Source organism: Microcebus murinus, chromosome 8, assembly GCF_040939455.1.
Source record: "Microcebus murinus isolate Inina chromosome 8, M.murinus_Inina_mat1.0, whole genome shotgun sequence".
Taxonomy (NCBI): Eukaryota; Metazoa; Chordata; class Mammalia; order Primates; family Cheirogaleidae; genus Microcebus; species Microcebus murinus.
The window spans coordinates 73822564-73842691 of NC_134111.1; the positions used below are offsets into that span (position 1 = coordinate 73822564).

Below are 20128 nucleotides of genomic sequence, written 5' to 3' on the forward strand. Positions count from 1 at the left end.
TAAACTACTTGCTGTGAAGAAATGGAGAATGTCAGGTGAATCACCCATGATGGATCTTTAATGTGTTTCCTTTCTAGATAAATGTTTATTATGTATAAAGTACATGTAATATGTGTTTGCCAGTATTCTTATATGAATCAGCAACTCAAAATGTCCTAGATCAACAGTACTCATAATGTCTAGATTGGTAGTTCTAAAAATTAACTAGGTCTTTGATTTTAGAAGGACTGGATTCTCTATAATGGCATTTTTCAAAGGTGACTGAATATTTTATATATTCCACAGGATAATGTCATTACAGATTTTCAATTACATAATCACTTTTTCTAGCCAAATAAACCACCTATTTAAAAAGTTACTAATAGATGGACAGGTATCCAAAATTGGTTTAATTATTTCATACACTAGCTGGATAAGAAGGCAATTCTGCAAGCAGTAACAGATAACCCATATAAAATAACAGGCTTTCAAACTACTAAAGGACTCTAGAGCTTAAATAAGTATGGTCACAGAAAATGTCACTTTTTATGGAAAAGTTTTACTTTATTTTGTAAAAAGCAATGTTTTGAGTAAATTTACTTTACTCTTTCAAAGCAATGCAAATACAATGATAAGCATTTGAGTAAAAAGTACCATGCCTTATGAACTTATTTTTTAAAATACTGAAGGTATACTGCCCACTGAAAGTAGAAATATGTGATCCAATTACAAAACATAACACTTGAGAATAAACACACACAACTGAATAGTCATGAAAAAATAGAGAATTAATAAAAATATTCTGTTTAAAAATATTAAATTCAAGTTATATGGAAATTTTATGCATAAAAAATCATATGTATAATCAGAAGGACTCTTCTATGGTCTTTTCTGAAAAACAAATACTAACTTTAGTTAAAAAGTTAAACTTTTAACTTTTTTCAAAGTACTTTCAAAACTTCACTATTCAAATTGAAATAAGATATTTTAACAATTTATTCCAAAGGCATGTTGTATAGTTCTCATCCCAAAGTTCTCCTTGTGGTATACATAAGTCAATCTGCTAACAGAAAAGATTAAGAAAAGCCAATCTAGGAAAGAAAATAGTTTAATTAAGTGAGAGTCAAAGTATGATCTCAATGTAGTGTCTTTTTGTCCTCCCCATCATCTCTATTCATGTTCGAGAGGGAGAGTAACTTGTAGGCAGCTCATCTTGATCTACATTTGCTCTCTTGGCTGTGATACAGTAGAGGGAGGCACTAATTCACCCTCTCCAGTTCACCGGACAGGAATATCTAAGCCCAAACCTCATGCCTATCCCTGGGCTGCAATAAGTAACATTTATTTCAGCAACAAAGTAGACTTCTCTAGTGATTATTTTATTGTACTATTTTGTCACCTTAATACAAATTAACCATTAAAAAAAAACACAGAAATTCAAACTGTGGACAAATAATTTGTCCGAGGACAAATAATCATTTAAAAGTTGGGAAAATGAGAAGTAAATATAGCCCAACCACTTAAAGTCTCCCCGCCTTATGTTTATACTTAAAACCCTAAGTACAAAGACATAAGCTTTCCCCTCTACTGCATCAAGAAACAGTGTCACCCATTCATATCGAATGGGTTGGGACCTTTAGCAGACAGACAGAAATTTCAAGTCCACCACTCTTATCCATTAGCTTCCTCTTTCCCGTTCTCAGTCCGCACACCCACAGTGCTGGAAGCTTCGGGGGCAGGTGGCTGGGGACAGCAGGCCTGCCTAGAAGCTGTCACCAAGCACAGAGGGGTCCTCTTCAGCTTTATCACTCGGTAGGGTGTTGGCTTCTTGTCAGAAGGCAACGCCTTTGCTGGGGGCAGGTGTGTGCCTCCATTCTCTGCACTCCCAGCCCCATGGGGAGCCTGAGAACACCCAGCTGCCTCAGTGTCCACAGGGGACGTGGCCTTTGGGGGCTCAGAGCGCTGAGCTGCCTTTCCGCTGCTGCCACCTTGAAACCGGTTTGTCACCGGCCGAGCCAAGGCCTGGACTGCAGTAGCTGGAGACACCCTGACTGAGGCTGAGTTCTTGACTTTAATTTGGGTACTTGTGGAAGGGCCCAGATATCTGACTGGCTTTGGACCAGTCTTACAGTTCACACCTTCTTCTTCCTCTTCACTGAGCGTTATCAGTCGCCTAGAAATACAGAAGCATGTCATTTTCAGCACTTACAGGTTTAGTGACTAATGAAAACATCTCCATAGTTTACCTTCAGAGTTAACAAACAGGTTTTTGTTAAGAGTCAGAGTCAAGAGGTTTATAGGTACCTGCTTCATCTTTCATCTCCCACCAAGGTTAATATGCAAATTAGCAAGGTAACAAAAGACTGTTTCACTTTGAATACAAACTGTGTATTAATAAAATCACACATAATGTTAATACCAGCAAATTAAAATTTGGAGTGTTACATGAGAATTATATATCAACTCCGTTCCTAAGAATCCCAATGTCACCCAGAGGATAACCAGCAACATCCCAAGCTGTTTTTACCAGAACTGCAGTTACAAGAGATATACTGAGGAAAAAAAGGATTTCCCAGTCAAATAAATTTGAGAAATACTGCTGCATATTTTTTTCTCCTCTTGGAGCCTTAAAATCCATGTTATATTAAAGGTTATGAGAAGGCCCATACTAAAGATGTCTCCTTAACTTTGTTAGATCTATATTTCCCAATCATTCTGTAGTGAAACCTTTGACGGCCAGTAAAGTCTGCATTCTTTGGACTTTTTGGGGACTGCTAGAATGTTCGAAGCCATGATGCGGCTGGATGTGTTTTGAATTTGAGAAGTATTAGACAATCCTCCAAAGATTGCTAAACTGAGTTTACCATTCATTATAAAAAGCCTAAAAGGTGAACGTTTTTAAAATGACCTTAAAACTGTCAAACAATGATCATTGAAACCCTGCCTGTTCCTTCCCTTACTTCGACCAGCTTCACTTCCTGAGGCCCACGCCCTTGAACATCAAGGATGACGGCGATCCTCCAAGTCCACTCCTTCGAAGGGCCACACGACATGGGCGTGTTGTTGGAGGCAATTATAACATAGTGAACTCCCATTCTTGCAAATGGGATCATAATGGCGTGGTTATCTGAAAACTGCCATATACAGCAAAGAATGCAAAGATAGTATGTTCAACCCTAAAACTCTACTGAACACTTTCTCTGGTGAGTCAGATGGCTCCTCGGGACCTCACAAGTGCTTCTCAGCCATCATCATCATCATTATCCTGTCAATGCATCAAAAATGATGCTTCCTAAAATCCCAGAGAGAAAACTAACACAGAGGAGAGTCTCCAGTCACTCCCGCCTGCTGCTTTCTGTCTACATCTTCTACTTCTAAATTTCAGAATTTATACTGAAGTTTCTAAACTTAGGCACTATTACCATACTGGTCACATAATTCTTTGTTGTGTGTTCCAGGATGTTTAGTAGCATCCCTGGCCTCTATCCACTAAATGACAGTAGCTTCCTCCTCACCAGCCCTCCCACAGTGTGACAACTAAGTGTCTCCAAACATTATCAAATATCCACTTGGAGGCAAAATCACCCCCTGCTGAGAACTACTGCTCTTGACTCAAATAATATTTGCTAACTTTAGGTTCAAAAGGCAAAATAAATAATAATAAAATTATGGCCTATAAAAAATAAGATGTGTTTTGACAAGAGATGATTAACTACTAAAAACTGAGTAAGCCTCTCTACATTTCAGTGAAAGATCCAAAGGGGAAAAGTAAGAAAGTGGTCTGAAATTCCATAGGGGCACTGAATCAAATTTTAGGTGATCAAGAAATCAGAACATCTGAAGGCCATGAATAAAACAGAGATATCATAAAAGAAATATGATTTTTAAAAATATTTTAAATTTTAATTAATTAATTTATTTTTAGAGATAGGGTCTCACTTTGTTACCCAGCCTGGAGCGCATTGGTACAATCATAGTTCAGTGCAGCCTCAAACTTCTAGGCTCAAGTGATCCTCCTGCCTCAGCCTCCAGAATCACTGGGTCTACAGGCATGCGCCACCACACTTGGCTAACGTTTTTCCGGTTTGTAGAGATGGAGTGTCATGCTGGGGCTGGTCTGGAACTTCTGGGTTCAAGTGATCCTCCCACCTCAGGTACCCAAATTGCTGGGATTACAGGCATGAGCCACCACACCCAACAGAAATACGATTTTAAGTGTATGTAAAATACAGTGAAAGACACAAACGTGGAGGAATTTAATGCTAATAATTTCATGGAACCAAAAAGAACCTATTAAATAAAAATGCTATTTGTGGCAATAGGAAAGAGAAAGGAATTCAGAAAAAGCTGTAAGAAATTTCAAGTATTACATCTAAATAGATTTTTTGACTACTGCCAATAAAGCCTGGGATTTCACTTTTGTGGGGAAAAAAAACTTACCACAGCATTCCCACGGTGTCCACTTGTATTTTTAAAATCACACTTTCCCAATAAGAACGTACAACACATGCAGTTTTAGAGAATTATTCCCACTTTTTACATAGCTGTGGTAACTTTGTATTTATCAAGATCTGTATGTTGATGGTAAGACAGAATATTTATCTAGGTGATAAATAAGCTTAGTGAGGTCAAGAGCTATTATTATGCACTTTCCCTTCATAAAGGCAGTAAAAATATGGGTCAAAACCAAAACAAAACAAGTAGTCAACAGAGCACAGGTGACCTCTTTCGAATCGGAGCCATGTGACGCAGGCTTCCAAGTAAAGGCCGCTCTTCCAGAGTCCAGCACTCTATCAGCTCATGAGGCACCCGCCAGTAGCTGACCCCTGCAAGATAAAAAGACTTACTTAGGGGAGCCACTGTCCACTGGACAATGTTAAGCAACACTGTTTCATATAAGACTGGCCAGAAAGAGAGTGAGGTTCATGCCTCCCATTTGACGAGGGAGGTGTGCACAACACCAGCAGAGACTGTCTGGGTCTCAATCTATGACTCTTACTAAGCATTCGACCTTGGGAAAGTTATTTCTGGGCCTAAATTTTCTTATCTGTGACATGACGACAATGACAGTATGTACCTCCCAGGACTGTTGTGATGATTAAATGAGTTAATAAATGCAAAGCACTTAGAACAGGGTCTGGCACAGACTAAGCAATCAAAAAACGTTGGTGCCTTTATCATCAGTGGCAGCGTAGGGAGCAGCATCAGCACTGCACACTTGCCCTGTCTACTTCACTGGGTTGCTGTGACCATCAAATCAGGGAAACCTGGTGAATGAACCACTCTGTGCAACGGCAACCACTATGCAAACATGAGATATCTCTATCCTGTAAGCACTTTTTCAAACAAGAATAATCTAAGCTACTGTGTTAGGCCAAAATCCCAGTCAAATTCATTGTAATTTTTAAATCTGATGTTTCTGACTGAAAGCTGAAAAATATATTCTTATAAGCCTCAAGAACATTATTCTAAGTGAAAGAAGCCAAACAGAAAATGTCATATATTATATTAATCCATTTATATGAAATATCCAGAGAAGGTAAATCCATTGAAACAGAAAGCAGACAGGTGGTCACCAGGGGCTGCAGGAGAGTGGGAAGTGGGAAGTAACAGCTTAATGGGGAATGGGGGGTTCCTTCTGGGGTGATGAAAATGTTTTGCAACTAGACAGAGACAATGGTGGCACAACTTTTTGAATGTAGTAAATGCCACTGAAACATATTCTTTAAACTAGTTAATTCCATGTTATGTGAATTTCACCTCAATTTTTTTAATAAAACCATAAATATCATATATAGAGATACCTAAAAAAAAGCTCAAACAATTCTGTTGAATGAAAATTGTTTGGTGTTAAAAGAAATAAAGAGTAATCTTATAAGTCCCAAGAATGGATTTGGTGTCTTTATCATTTAAGTTCTGGTAAAATAACCAATTTAGCAAGCTGGGCATGGAAATTATTATCTATAATAGATATGTTCAATGCTCAAAAAACTCTATGAACCTCATTTTAAGACAATAACTTTCTGGAACTACTAGATCATGTTCCAAAACCTACACATGCTATAAAAATATTCTCAAATATGGTCCATTAAGTTTGCCATTTTAAAAAGTCAGGTTTGTTAACATATAATTTACATAAAATAAAATTCACCCCTTTCAGGTACATAGTTCAATGTATTATATATAGTCATGTACCAATAGCCACAATCAAGATATAGACCATTTCTATCACCCCCAAAAGTTCCCTCATACCTCTTTGCAATCAATGCCTTCCCCTCCATCTCTAGTTTTGCCTTTTCTAAAATATCACATATATGGAATCATACAATATATAGCCTTTTGTGTCTGACTTCTTTAGCACGATGCTTTAAAGATTCATCCATGTTGACCTATGCATCAATGATCATTTGCTTCATTGATGAGGGGTATTCCATTGTATGGATACACTGCAACTTGTTTAAATAAATTTCTTTTTTATTCCTGCCTATAAAGTAATTCATGTTCATTGTAAAAAAAATCTGGAAATTATAGAAAAGTATATGTAAGAAAATCAAAATTGTTCCTAATCTGAAGACCAGGAATCATGGCTCAGGACAGATTGATATATTTTTTTTCTATTCCTCTGACATGTACATAATAGAAAACATTTTACATTTAATTTTGTTTCCTGCTTTTTATCATTGGTATAAGTTTATTAAATTATTCTTTTTTCAGTTATATAGAATAAAAGCAAATTATAAATTGTAAAAAGAAATTTCCTACAGAAATACATTTGGAAAATGGATATACTTGTCTGTGATCAACTATTTTCTAATTGTATTTTAATCTATGTAGCCATGGTAAAATGATATCATGGAAATCTAAACCATCATGGAAATTACCAAATCTAAACACCATTACTCTGTAAATCAGATTATCTCATATCCATGAAATAAAAATGGTCAGCAATGAGGCTTTTTACTACTTCAGTAATGCGCAGGCTTGGATAAAATATATGAGCCAAGAGTCATCTTCTGACTTAACTTTGCCTTTTTTACCAAATTCTGAATAGAGCTGAAGAAAGCTTCCAGTGGAGGGCATATCTTGTAATCGCCAAAATAAATTAGAATCTATTAACTTTCAGTTTGATGCCTCCTTGGTTCTAAAACATTTATAGTTAGGTGTCACTGGTTAATTATCTTTTCTGACATCAACTTTTTTAATCTGTAAAATGAAGGCAGAATAATAGTCATAATAAAACTTACTGGTTTTAGAGTATTACATTGAAAATTCTACTGAAAAGTAAAAAGAACTATGCAATTATGAGTTATTGTGCAATAGATTTTATAAACACACACGTCCCCAAGCGTGCATTATCTCTTTTTTTTTGCAAAGCTTTTGCTTTTACAAACATGTGTATTAATTCTTACTATAGATATTGCTTTATTCCACATTTGAAAACAGATGTCATAGGCCACAGACTAATTCAAGGGACCTTATTTATTTTTTAAATAGTGCAGCATCTGGTCTTCTGGCAGAAAATTCAAACAATGTTGTTGGGAGCTACAGGGTTATCCCTTGGTGAGCCTAATAGATTTTGGAGTTTATTTGCACACTTAGCCACCATTATTCTTGGTGCATGTTTTTCATCCCATGTATTTTCTATATTGGCTACACATATTGGCTACACAATTTAAAAATTAGTTTTACAACGAAAAAAAAAATTAAAACTTAATGATTTATATTTTATGGTTAGCTAATGTAAGTTATTTTATTCCAATTGAATATAATTTTTATTTTATCATTGACTACTTTTGATCTGTTAATATTTCTTCTGCAATTTTAAACCTCTGCATCTTATCATATTACTACTAAACTTTCACTGCTAATATTTCTTAATTTTTCTTTCTCCAATATTTCTAATTTAATTCTGAGGCAATTCCCCAAGAAATTTTCAGAAAAAGTATTAAGCAGACAATGTGGGGTCTTATGAAGGACTATTTTCTAGATTACTATTATTGTTATCATCATGGTTATTTTATATTACATAATAATTTATATTTATATATCTACTGAGAAAATTAAATTATTTTTATGAAAGTACAGTAACTCAGTGCCTTAGTTTATTTTCTGTTACTTATAACAGAATTCCTGAAACTCAGTATTTTATAACGAAATTTCTTATAATTCTAGAAGCTGAAATGTCCAAGGTCAAGGGGGCACATCTCATGAGGGCCTTTTTGCTGGTGGGGATTCTCTGTGGAGTCCAGAGGCAGCACAGGGCACCACATGTGAGGGGCCTTAGCATGTTAACGTCTTATTCTTATTCTATCATTGGCATTCATCTATATAAAAGTTATTCAAGGGCTGTGCACAGTGGCTTACACCTGTAATCCCAACACTTTGGGAGGCTAAGGCAGGAAGATCACATGTGGCCAGGAGTTCAAGACCAGCTTGATCAACATAGCGAGACCCCGTTTTTACAAAAAATAAAAAAATTAGTGGGGCACAGTGGATCGTGCCTGTAGTCCTAGCTACTCAGGAGGCTGAGGCAGGAGGATCACTTGAGCCCAAGAGTTTGAGGCTGCAGTGAGCTATGATCATACCACTGAACTCCAGCCCAGGTGACAGAGCAAGACCCTGTCTCTAACCACACACACACACACACACACACAAGCTATTCAAAATAAAAGTAATAGTTTTATCATATTCTATCCCATGGATGTGCCAAAATGTATTTAACCCTCAATCATTAGACATTTAAATTGTTTTTGTTTTGTCCCTATTATGAATAATGCCTAATAAAACATCTCTGTTCATAAGCCTTTGTCTGCATTTGATTATGTTCTTAATAGATTCCTAAAGAATTACCGGATCAAAGATGTGACCTGACAAGTTATTTTGCAAAGAAGTTAGATAAATGTTTCTTCCTGCCAAGAATGCATGAGAGATCTTTACTAATCTGATGTAAAAAAATAGTTTGAACTTAATATATATTTAATTGATAAATAATGAGACTGGACCTCTTGCTACAGGTTTATTTCTTTTTCAGGGAATTTTATGGTCATGAACCTTGTACTTTCTGGTAGTAGGGGTTGAGTTGGTGTTCTAATCAATTTAAATAAACTCTATGTTAAGGATATTCTTTGTCCAGTTAATGTAACATTATTTATCCTAGTTTTTTATTAGTCTTTTATTTATAATTTTTTGTTTTAAAGTTAATTTGTTAAATACTATGTAACCACATTGATAAATTTGTATTTACGATTTATTTTGAACTTATAATTTCTCTCCCTATGAAGAAATAAGTTATTTGCTTACATTTTCTCTTAGTTTATTATAGCTTCTTTTTTTATTCATAAATCCACCTAAGGTTATTTTGATAAATGATTTGAGGTTAAAGTTTCGTTTTTCCTCCCAAGCAGATTTCTCACTTATTTATTAAATGATCTATCCTTTTTTTACTAATATATAATCCTTTTTTATCACATAGTATTTTTATGCTTACAACTTTATTAGAGTTTACCGTTGGTCTCTGCTCTATTCATACACCAGAAACACATATTTTTTACTATCAGGTCTACAGCCTGTTTTCTATCAGTTAGATACATCCCCCTAATTACTTCTTACTTCCCAAAAAGTTCTTGCTTATTTTACCTGTTTTTTCTTTCAGAGGAATTTTAGAATCATTTCTTCAACATTCCCAAAGAGTTCCACTAATATTCTGATAGACTCATAATTTAATCTGAGAAGAAATGATATCTTTATAATATTTAGATTTCCCATTCAGGGTCACAGTATGTCTCACCACTATCCTCAGGTCTTTTTTATAGCTGGATGTATGGATGGACAGACAGATAGATAAATACATTTTAGAAGTTTTCTTCATAAAAGACCCAAGCATTTCTTGGGTAATCTGAAGCACAGTTATTTTATGTTCTGTTTATTGCTATTATGAATGGGATTTTCCCCTATAATTTCTAATTAATTTATCACAGGTAAGCTGCTGCTCTGTGTCTACTTACATTCTATCTAGCTGGTTTAGTCTACTAAACTTAGCACATAAAATACTTTTAATTTATTCTTTTGGGTTTTCTAAGAAGACATTGTCTACAAACAACAAGACTGTCTTTTCCCTTCTGACAGTTTTTTCCGCTTCTGTTTCCTGTCTTATGGATTTCCACAGGCCTTCCAGAACTTCATTAAATTACAATGATGCTTTGTAAAAAGTTAAAATCAGCTGCATGCTTTATAAAAAGTTAGCAATCCCAGTTTCCTGCTTCAGCTTTCTAAGTCAGGAGAGGAAGAAGCCTCTCCCAAAGCCTCCAGAGGCACAAACGGAGACACAGAGAACACCACAGGGTTTGTTCTTCAACTTGAGTATAAGTGCCTCAAAGTAAATGAAATCTAAAATAATAAGCCTAAAGACATCATCCTGCCTGCTTGAGGAGTATGATTAGAAAAGAAAAAAGGAGGAAAAGTGAAGGGAGCAAAATCAAGGAGTGGAAATAGGGCTGGTGCTAGCACTGCTTGAAGGAAGAACAGCCAGTGCAGAGCTTTTAAAAGCTGCTTCCTCTCCTTTTACTCATTCTTATGTGACTGGAAGTCTGTCTTTACTAGCTTTTACGATCATCTGAGGATGGGGTGTGTCTTATTTATCTTTGGGCCCAATTTTAGGACTTCTTATAGTACTTTGCCCCTAATAGGCATGTAATACATGCTTGTTAATTAAGAAAAAAAATACTTAGGCATAGAACAGCTAACCCTCTGTAATACTTAAGCAAGTGGCATGGCCTTTCTCACACTCAGTTTCCTCATCTATAAAATAGGAATGGTAAATAGCACATAGGACTGTGTTAGGACTAAAAGATACTGAATGTAAACCACTTTATCACACTGGGTATTAAACAGCATCATTATTACAAACTCTTACTAAGAAGCTTAATAAAAATGATCAATTTTCAAACTGTGCATTTAAAGATTATTTTAATTGCTTTATAAGGACTCGTTAGACATCTTTCCAGCATTATTTTTGTTTTCTCTTCCTTTTCTTGATTATATATTTTCTGCGTAATTTAAAATAGTCTTAGAACAATGCATAATAGGTACTAAATTATTTAACTGAACTCAATAAGCATAACTAACAGAGCATATTTGAGGTTACTGAATTATAAACTACTAATAATATCTAGCAACTCTTTGTAAGTAAACTGCCTCAATGTTACCATGAGATGACAAATACCTTGACACGCTTGCAAAAATACTTTTTCAAAAACGAAATGCAGTATTTGAGCTTACTTTGTCTTATTAGAGGGGTCCACCTGCTTCCATGAAATGAAGGAATTGCACTGTACCTTTTCCTTCCCAAGCATCAAAGGCATCCATCATTTTCTTCAACTCTGCTACTGAATAATAGCTCCATATGTACTGAACGTTATTTCCCGCCTCTCTAGAAATATTGCAAAAAGTAATGAAAATACACTATCCAGGTGTGAATGTGTGTACATATACACACCTTACAGACACTCAGTAAGTGCTTGATAATTAAGGAAAAAAATATGTAGGTATTGAGTAGTTGTTTTGTGACCCTTACGCATATACATACACATATATTAATATACATATACACACTGTATCATATACTAACCTACATTTGATCTCTTTATTGTGGTAAAGCATTTGTTAATTCCACAATATAGACCATGTAGACAAATCAACACATCTTTAAAATCAAGGTTTTTAAAAAAATCAGCCAACTACAATAGAAAAGATTAGAAAAGATTCAACTTGACTAAAACTTTTTTAGCATTGTATCAGGCACCTACACATCTTATATAGAAGCATCCCTCTCTATAAAGAGCTCAGAAGCTGATGACATACTTCATCATCTAAAAAGCAATGGTCATGCCTTAGTCACTAATATGCAACCCAATCCAGTCTCCCAAAGAATTTTTTTTAAAAAGTTTGCTAAGTGAATTGACCAGTGTAAATACAAGATTTTAGGGAAAATATTAAGAAAATAACCCTCAAGAATTTAACATGTTTGAGTCACAGAATTCTAAAGGGACCAGGGAACTTCATCATTTCTCAGAAGAGGGCACCAAGGTACAGGCTGGCTATGGGTCACCCAATGGGCTTGCTGACCCCTAGGCCAGTGTGTTTACGGTCTACAGAGGATACCAGGCATGTGGCTTTCCTTTTCTTTTTGTTAAAGCCTCTCAGGGGACTCTGATGCACTCTCCCGGTTGAGAACCACTATACTAAATCATATAGATGGCCTGTAGCTTAAATTTACTGTATGTGAAATGGTCTTAATTATAATCTCATGAAAGAGGCCTATCTCAACAGCTACTGTCTACTACCCTCTGTCTACTACCCTGTCTACTGAGAGGTACTGATGATGGTCTTTTCTAGTCAAGCACAATATTCCATGAAGTAAAACCTCTCAGAAGAGATCAAGATTTTATTTTGTTCCTTTTTATATTTAAATGTGGACATACCTTTTAAAAATGCTTTTACTGTGAATTCTTCCTCCCAGCTGCTTATCAATAGCATCTGTTCCATCAGTTTTGGTGGCATATACACCAATAATTCTACTCTCGCAGCTTGCACCAGATGTGTTAAGATAGTGGAGAACCCAAACTGTTGGTTTATTGCAAACCAAACCATATGAATCACAGAAGTCTGTTAAAGCCTGAAGCAAAAATATATATAAAATTTGAATTTAATTCCAGAATAAAATAAAAATGAATTTGTTGTATTACCTTCATGTACAGCTATAATTTCAGTCGGTCATAAGGGAAATAAAAAGATTATAAATTTCAGCTTAGTCTTTATGCCTTTAAAAACCAAATATTCATTTTTTAATTAATTGGAAGAGAAGATAATCACAAAAGTACTACCCAAACTCCAACACCTTTTCATCTAGAGAATCCTTTTCCACATGGAAATTCCATTTTATTTCCTCCTCTTTTAGCCTGCCAACATCACTTTTAATTTTATAATCTTCATATAATATTTAAAAGTTAGACCTTTTTCTTTTCCCTTTAGAATATTTCCCCCCATATTTCCCATTTGACTTAATCTTCCTTTTATCTTCTACTTACTACCCCATGGCTGATCCTTATTTTTAACTCCAAATTTCAATCTTGGATTAACCAGATTAACTTGTTCTTTTGCACTGAACAATATGAATATATGAACTCAATATATACTGTCTGAACTCATTTGGCATTTAGCCACTCAGTCATTCACTCACTTGAATATTAAGTTCTTACTCTGTGCTGAGTTCTCTAGGAAAAATACTTTCCTTAGATGTGCAAAGGTGCTAACAGAAGATAGAATACTTTCAATAAGACAAACACAAATAATGAAGCTTTTCAAGTCATGTACAGATTTTTCAAATGTGATTTAAAATACAAGCATTGTTAAAAAAATTTACTGATCTCAAAGTGAATTAATCAAACTGATCTTTTAATTTAGTAACAAACTGCTATATTCACTAAATCAAGTAAGATATTTTGTTATTTATCATGACCATTCTTTTAAAAAATCATTTTAGTAAACAACATGATATCCTGTATCCTCACATAGTATAATATTTCTCTTAATTTAAAAAGAACTCATGGCCGGGCGCGGTGGCTCACACCTGTAATCCTAGCACTCTGGGAGGCCGAGGCAGGCGGATCGTTTGAGCTCAGGAGTTCGAAACTAACCTGAGCAAGAGCGAGACCCCGTCTCTACTATAAATAGAAAGAAATTAATTGGCCAACTAAAAATATATAGAAAAAATTAGCTGGGCATGGTGGCGCATGCCTGTAGTCCCAGCTACTCGGCAGGCTGAGGCAGCAGGATTGCTTGAGCCCAGGAGTTTGAGGTTGCTATGAGCTAGGCGGACGCCATAGCACTCACTCTAGCCTGGGCAACAAAGTGAGACTGTCTCAAAAAAAAAAAAAAAAAAAGAACTCAAAGAACAATTCTATTTAAAAAAATCAAAAAATGTTAAAACTTTAATGAGGAATATAAGCTCAATAACCCTTTGAAAGGCAATGTAATATACTTTCCTAGAACTTTGGCATTAAAAAAATGAGTAGTAGTAATTAAGAAACATGTCATCAAAAATTACAAAAACTGTTTGGTTTATATGACAACACAGTTATGCAAAATAATACTGCTTTGTGCATCATAAATATGTATATATTTTAAAACTTAAGAAAATGCCAAGACCTTTTTAAGTTCTATATTTGACCTTAAAGAATATGTCTCCATTTCATTGGCCAAGTGGTCAGACAGGCTATACGGATAAGGGATGCCAAAGTAATCAGCCTCTTCCTGTAGGGCCACACGAGTTTGCTCATCTGTAGGAATCTGAACTTCTCCATGAAGATAATCCAAAAGGTATTTAAATAGATGTCCATCACGGTCAATAACACAAGCCCCTAGAAAACATTCAGTTCAAAAATGATTACAAAGATTCATATGACAATCAATAAAATTTCAACAACTCAAACTAGGTCTGAGGACCTCTACAATTAGAAATACTTCTTTCTCACAAGAAGGTTAATATCTAGTGTTCAAAGAGGTTCAATTAATCTAACTAAGCCAGACTTTTAGTTCCTTCATTCAAAGGGCAGATATGATATACCAGCAACCCTCAGCTTACAAATCCACAAGCTGAATTTGAGTGAGCTGTGTGGGGAGACCACCTGCATTTCTATAACAATGCATGTAAGTCTGAATGCAAACATGTATCACCAGGGCCTCCATGTGTGGCTGTGTGGGTGTATTGTGTGTACCAGTGCCAGGCCAAGGGGATGAGTGAGGCTGAACTCAAGCCCGTGCTCTGTGCACCAAGCCATGAACCCTGGCATGGAACTGCATCTTCCTGGATAAAAGGGCATCCTTTTCAAATTTGCACAAAGACATTGTATTAATTAGTGGTGGACCTTTATATTCTCACCCACCATGTAGGAAAATATATTCTGAGATCCATTTGGAACTTTAGATGCAATGACTGTATTCCTTGGCCACTGCAAAAGCCAAGGACCCCAGACTGCATATAGAAACAGAAGCTTACCCCTAACCTCAGCCCAGCTGGACCAGGACAGGCATAGGAATTGCTCACTAAGGAGGGCATGTGGGGTGCTCATCACTCTGTCCAGTGTTTGCAAATCAGCAACACCGTAGCCTGGGGTTCCTATGTGCAGGCATGCCATGTTTGAAATTGTTGTGTTAGTTCCTTTATACTAAAAAAGAAGAAAGACTATGCTGGTACTACTCTATAATAAAAGATTTGTCTTAGAGAATTTTTTTAAAAACCTTCTGCATAGGGTTACTCAATCATTCCTTTTCTTCCTTGATTAGCTTAGAAAAGGGAAGAGAAGGTAAAAGAAAACTCAATCGCTGCTTACTATCTTTTCCCCAACAAACCTTCCTTTCTGCCCAGGTGGCATCAAACCCTGGGCACCAGCCATCGGTGATTTTTCCATTCTTTCAACCACCATTTAGCTGGCAAAGCAATATCCCAACATTGGGGTTATTAACAGAACAGCCCCCTATGTTCAAGACTCCCCAATTCTTCTAACACAAAACCAAGAGTGGGCTCTGGGGCTCACAGATAGTGCAAAAAGCCTCACTTGTGTTGATGAAGTTTCTTTACAACCAGTAGCAGGTTCAGTGAGTCCCAGAGCACTTGAAGCAGAGAGCAGACCCAGAACCCTACCCACATGACTTACAGTTTCTTCTGAAACACCAATGCTTGGTTTTCTGCCACTGAGGGGCTAATGGGATCATTGCACTGACATTTTCTGAGCCGTGCATGTCAGCCCACACAACAAGACTACACAGCTAGGCCAAGTGGCAAGTATAACACTAATTCTACACTGATGACAACTGCTCTGTCAAGTATACAGACAGCTGCTTTGTCCAGAGAAATACATTTTCTACCTTGAAGAACACAGAGAGAAGCTCATCTATTTAATCAGCCTCAATACTTTCACCTGTGAAGCCACATGACAGTATCGACTTTCAAAATATAGTTAATCCCCATAATTAGGTCATGACTGCCTTTATGCACTCTCCCTGCTTTGTGAACTTTTAGCAACAGTATCACAGGTTTTCAAGACTGGTATTTAATCTCTCCATGTAGTAATGAATCTCCATACAGTCCTAATGATCTCAGTGATTAGTATATTAATCTAGTATGTTCTTTTGTAATTAGAAAAATCAAAAGGAATTTAAACTGGACTCCTATGTTAATGAATATTCACGATCATGCTTCCAGACTTTAGACATTTACCTGACTCATCTGTTTTTAGAGGAAAGCGACCACTGAACATAGACGCCAACATAGAGTCTTTAAAGCGGCACAAGGACTCACGCCGGGCTGTGTAAATACAGCCACCCACGTTCAGTCGAAGAATATCTAGCACCTCTTCTGCCTTGTGGCCTTCCATTGCTTCCCCAGACACCTGAATGTTAGCCAAACAACACTTTCAGAAACTTCAAAACAATGGCGGTCCCAGTCCCCCTCTGAAAGAACAAAGGACAATCGTCCCTGACGTTTCCAACAACACATGAAATAGATAATAAGTACATTATAATGTGATTAAAATAAATTCCTCAGTACTGAAAATATGGAATTGAAGGATTTTATACAATATGAATTTGATAAATAAAAATAACTAGATATGCTAAGTTGGAAAACATTGCCTCAGAAGATTTGTAAAAGATAACAAACTACAATGAACACAATCCTAGCTGCTGAAATGACTATTGAAAGAATTAAACATGACAAGGCGTGGTCTGTCACATATCAAGCAAAGGCGTGCTTATGCTCTTCAGCATTCGCATATCTTTTTAACTACGGTCAGTCTGAGAGAGCCATCCAGACTGCAGAGGAGGGCAGGGGACAGCATGCAGTTGAGCCGCTGAGCTTCCTCACTGACTAGCTCTGGGACCTTGGGCAGTTACTCTTCCTCTTCTTGCTTCCTCATCCATAAAATGGAGGCAGCAATGGTGCCTATCTCAAAAGGACTATCAGAGGAATAATTAACAGAACATATAAAAAGCATTTAGAATAGCCTCTGGCTCAGAGTAAGTATTCAATAAATGATAAATGTTACGTATAATGATATAAATTTTACCATTAGGTGTATACTAAGGAACTTGATATTGACTCTGGAGATTTAAAGAAACAAAAGAGCAGAAATTATTAACAATGATAATTGTAATTCTTAAGTTAGGTAATTAAGGAATATATAATTTATCAACGGAGATTAGAATTCTATGTGTACCAGTAGCCAGGATGGTCTAGAACTACAAATAACACCTCCAAATCATCTGGCTTCTTCACTCTAAAATGGCTATAGCTATGGCGAAGTTTTAGGGATTTGATTTCTTACTCCATTCTGGAGATTGCTGAACCACAGGTGATACTGTGGCATTTCTATGGAACCCGAAATACTGTGATGAAAAAGGTATTCCCAATATTGAGACTCCGCAGTTATTTACACATTTCACAGCAAGTTTAAAATGACTGCCAGAAGAAGGCTGAAAACATCCATGTCAACTCACTCTTATTCAGTGATCAACTAAGATCCTTTTGTAGATATTGCAATTTAGCCAATCTCCAATAAAATGGGAGAAGCGGACCATAGAATCTGGGGAAGACCATGTGTCTAGAACACAGTCAGTGGACAAAAACGATTTATGGACCAAAGGGCCAGCCCTCCAAAACTACTTATCAATGTGACTTCTTGCAATGCCTAGAAGTCCTGGGAGCCACACTCCAAAGATCCATGTGAGAGAACTACCTCTGAGGCATATGGCCCCAATTACCAGCTCCCTGCAGTACTATCTATCCTTCAATGCCCTGAGCAAACCTCACTTCTTGCATGACCTTCCCAAGTACCCCACCCCACTCCCAGGTAGACTCCTTGCACAAGTCTACCAAAAGTACTTTGTATTTCTGTCCACATTTTATCCCACTTGTTTAATCCCTACTTTTTGATCTGTAAGCCACAGAAGGCAGGGCCTGTGTACCTCTTAATAATTCCCATTTACTGAATGCTCACTCTGTATCAGACACTGTAAGAGACACTTGACAGACATTATCTAATTCACACAAAAGCCCTACTGGATAGGAATTACTGTCCCTGTTGACAGATGACGACACTAGGGTAAAAAATAGAGGGATCTGTAGAGCGACCACACTTGGCTGCCTGCTAGCAGGTGGTGGAGCCAACCCCAATCCACATCAGCAGGATCAACGCCAAGTTCTTCCTGCTCACCCCACACTGCCTCCTTCGGCCCTGTTTCACCACTATGGCTCCTGACCCAGGCCCTTCACTAAGCATCTGACCATCTGAGACTTGGAGGCTACAGGAACACAGCAGCACCCCATTCCAAGGATTTAAGAGCTACTCCTCCCCGTTTCCCACTCAGTCTCTCCTAAGGCAGAGGGGCATCACCGTTCCAAGGCCAGACCTGTGGTGGCACTCCTCAGGCTCCACCCTCAAATGCACCCACTTAGGCCCCCTGTTACGTGGTAGGCGCCAGGCCCTCAGGTGCAGTATCCCCCAAAGCGCGGTCCTATGACCACCTGCATCAAAACCATCAGGGGCGCTCAGGAAAATGCAGACACCCAGGCCACAGCACCGAGAGTCTGGTTCAAAAACTCTGAGGAGGGGTCGGGATCCGCCCGCGAACCCCACTTGGAGCAACACTGCTCAAGGGGCTCACACGCCTCCTCCGAAGCAGGAAGAACGGGGAGGAGCTGAGGAGATGGAAAGCCCTGCTGAGGTCTCCCGCGGCCCGGGGACCCGGACTCGGCCCGGAGCCCGAGCCTGCAGCCCGGGGCGCCCGTGGATCAGCGCGGCCCTGCCCCTTCCTCCGGGCGCCCCGCCGCCTCCCGGGCCCGCGGCCCACCGGCGCCCGCTCTTCCGCGCCGGCGGGGCGGGGCGGCGGCCCCCCCGACTGACCTGCGGCCCGCCCGGCCCTCAGCGCGGCCGCCGGACGCCGCAGGGCCGACGCGGAAGTGAGCAGCTCCTCGGCTGCCGGGCAACTCGTGGCACAGGCCGGCCCCAGCGGCGCCCCCGTGCGGCCGGCGCGGCGCGGCGGAGGAAGGGAGGCCACGCCCCGGGCACTCCGCGCCACGCCCAGCGCTGGCCCCGTCCCCGGGCCGCCTCGGGATTGGCTGGGGGGCGGGGGGCGGAACAACCAGGAAAGATCTCGCAGAGAGGGCCGGCGCCAGACCCCGGGGTGGTCTCGTGGGTTCAGAGGCTGCTTTTACAGATGAAGAAAACAAACAGGCCACAGAAGTTGCGATTGTCCAGCGTCACTAGATAATGACAAGAATTAGGATGTTAGATGTTCTCATCCCCAGGTCAGGGCCCATCCTTCTAAACAGAGTTGCTCAACGCCAAGGTGTGTAACTATATTGCAGTTGGATATATCCATGTGGAAAGTGTCTGCAGTTCCCAAAGCTTTTCCACATGCAGCATTCTTGTTTAATTCAGTCTGTGTGACAGTTCTATAAAGGGTAACATTTTAATTTCCATTACAGCAAGGAAAATTGAGGTGGGAGCAAGCATTTGTTAAACACTTTTGCACACCTGACCCTGTGCTTAGGCCTTTGAATGCATTACTTAATTTTCTCTTAAGATAACTCTGAAAGAGGCTTTTTGGTTTCCAGCTGCATCCTACCTTGTGATAGCTATCTCAAGATGTATAAAACACAGTCCTGTCTTCAAAGTGCTTCCTCAGAGTTAATACTATTTGGCCTCGAATTCCTCTGACTGGATCTTAGAAGGGAATAAGCCAATGAGAGGTAAGTCCACTTACCCCCTCAGATGTTAGTAGTCGTGGGAAAGAAGAAAGGTTTGTTCAACCTATAATTATCAAGCACCAGCTATGGAGCAGGCATTGAGAGCAGAGGACTGAACAAGACAAAAAATAGGGATCCATAGACCTAACATTCTATTAATACTATAGCAGTCAGAAAACCTTTTCTGTAAATATTTTAGGCTTTGTGGGCCATACAGAACTACTCAACTCTGCGGTTGTAGTGTGAAAGCAGACATAGACAAAACATAAACAAATGAACATTGCTGTGTTCCAGCTTTATTTATGGACATTGGAATTCAGATTTCACATAATTTCCATGTGTCAA

At 38.3% G+C, this 20128-nt stretch overlaps 1 protein-coding gene across 3 annotated transcripts; it reads right to left on the reverse strand.

Annotated features, from left to right (window-relative positions):
• Positions 1-522: 522 nt before the first annotated feature.
• Positions 523-19046, reverse strand: KCTD18 (potassium channel tetramerization domain containing 18). Of its 3 annotated transcripts, XM_012739077.3 has the most exons (8): positions 18939-19046; positions 17103-17136; positions 16256-16427; positions 14185-14396; positions 12459-12652; positions 11313-11407; positions 4703-4805; positions 523-2152 (listed from the first exon to the last, which is right to left on the reverse strand). In XM_012739077.3, exons 2-8 carry the CDS (start codon positions 17103-17105, stop codon positions 1651-1653), a joined length of 1281 nt encoding a protein of 426 aa, XP_012594531.2. In that variant the 5' UTR covers positions 17106-17136; positions 18939-19046; the 3' UTR covers positions 523-1650. The 3 variants fall into 3 exon arrangements, with proteins under 3 accessions (XP_012594531.2, XP_012594533.2, XP_020143872.2); XM_012739079.2 differs by lacking the exon at positions 17103-17136; XM_020288283.2 differs by lacking the exons at positions 16256-16427; positions 17103-17136.
• Between the last annotated feature and the right edge of the window lie 1082 nt (positions 19047-20128).

What these genes read in the sequence shown, in the direction of transcription:
- KCTD18 (XM_012739077.3), bottom strand. An exon ending in TCTAAAAACAGATGAGTCAG is followed by an intron (nt 14,397 to 16,255) that starts GTAAATGTCTAA and finishes AATGTTTTCTAG; the next exon opens with GGGCTTGTGTTATTGACCGT. An exon ending in AGTAAAAGCATTTTTAAAAG is followed by an intron (nt 11,408 to 12,458) that starts GTATGTCCACAT and finishes CAATATTTCTAG; the next exon opens with AGAGGCGGGAAATAACGTTC.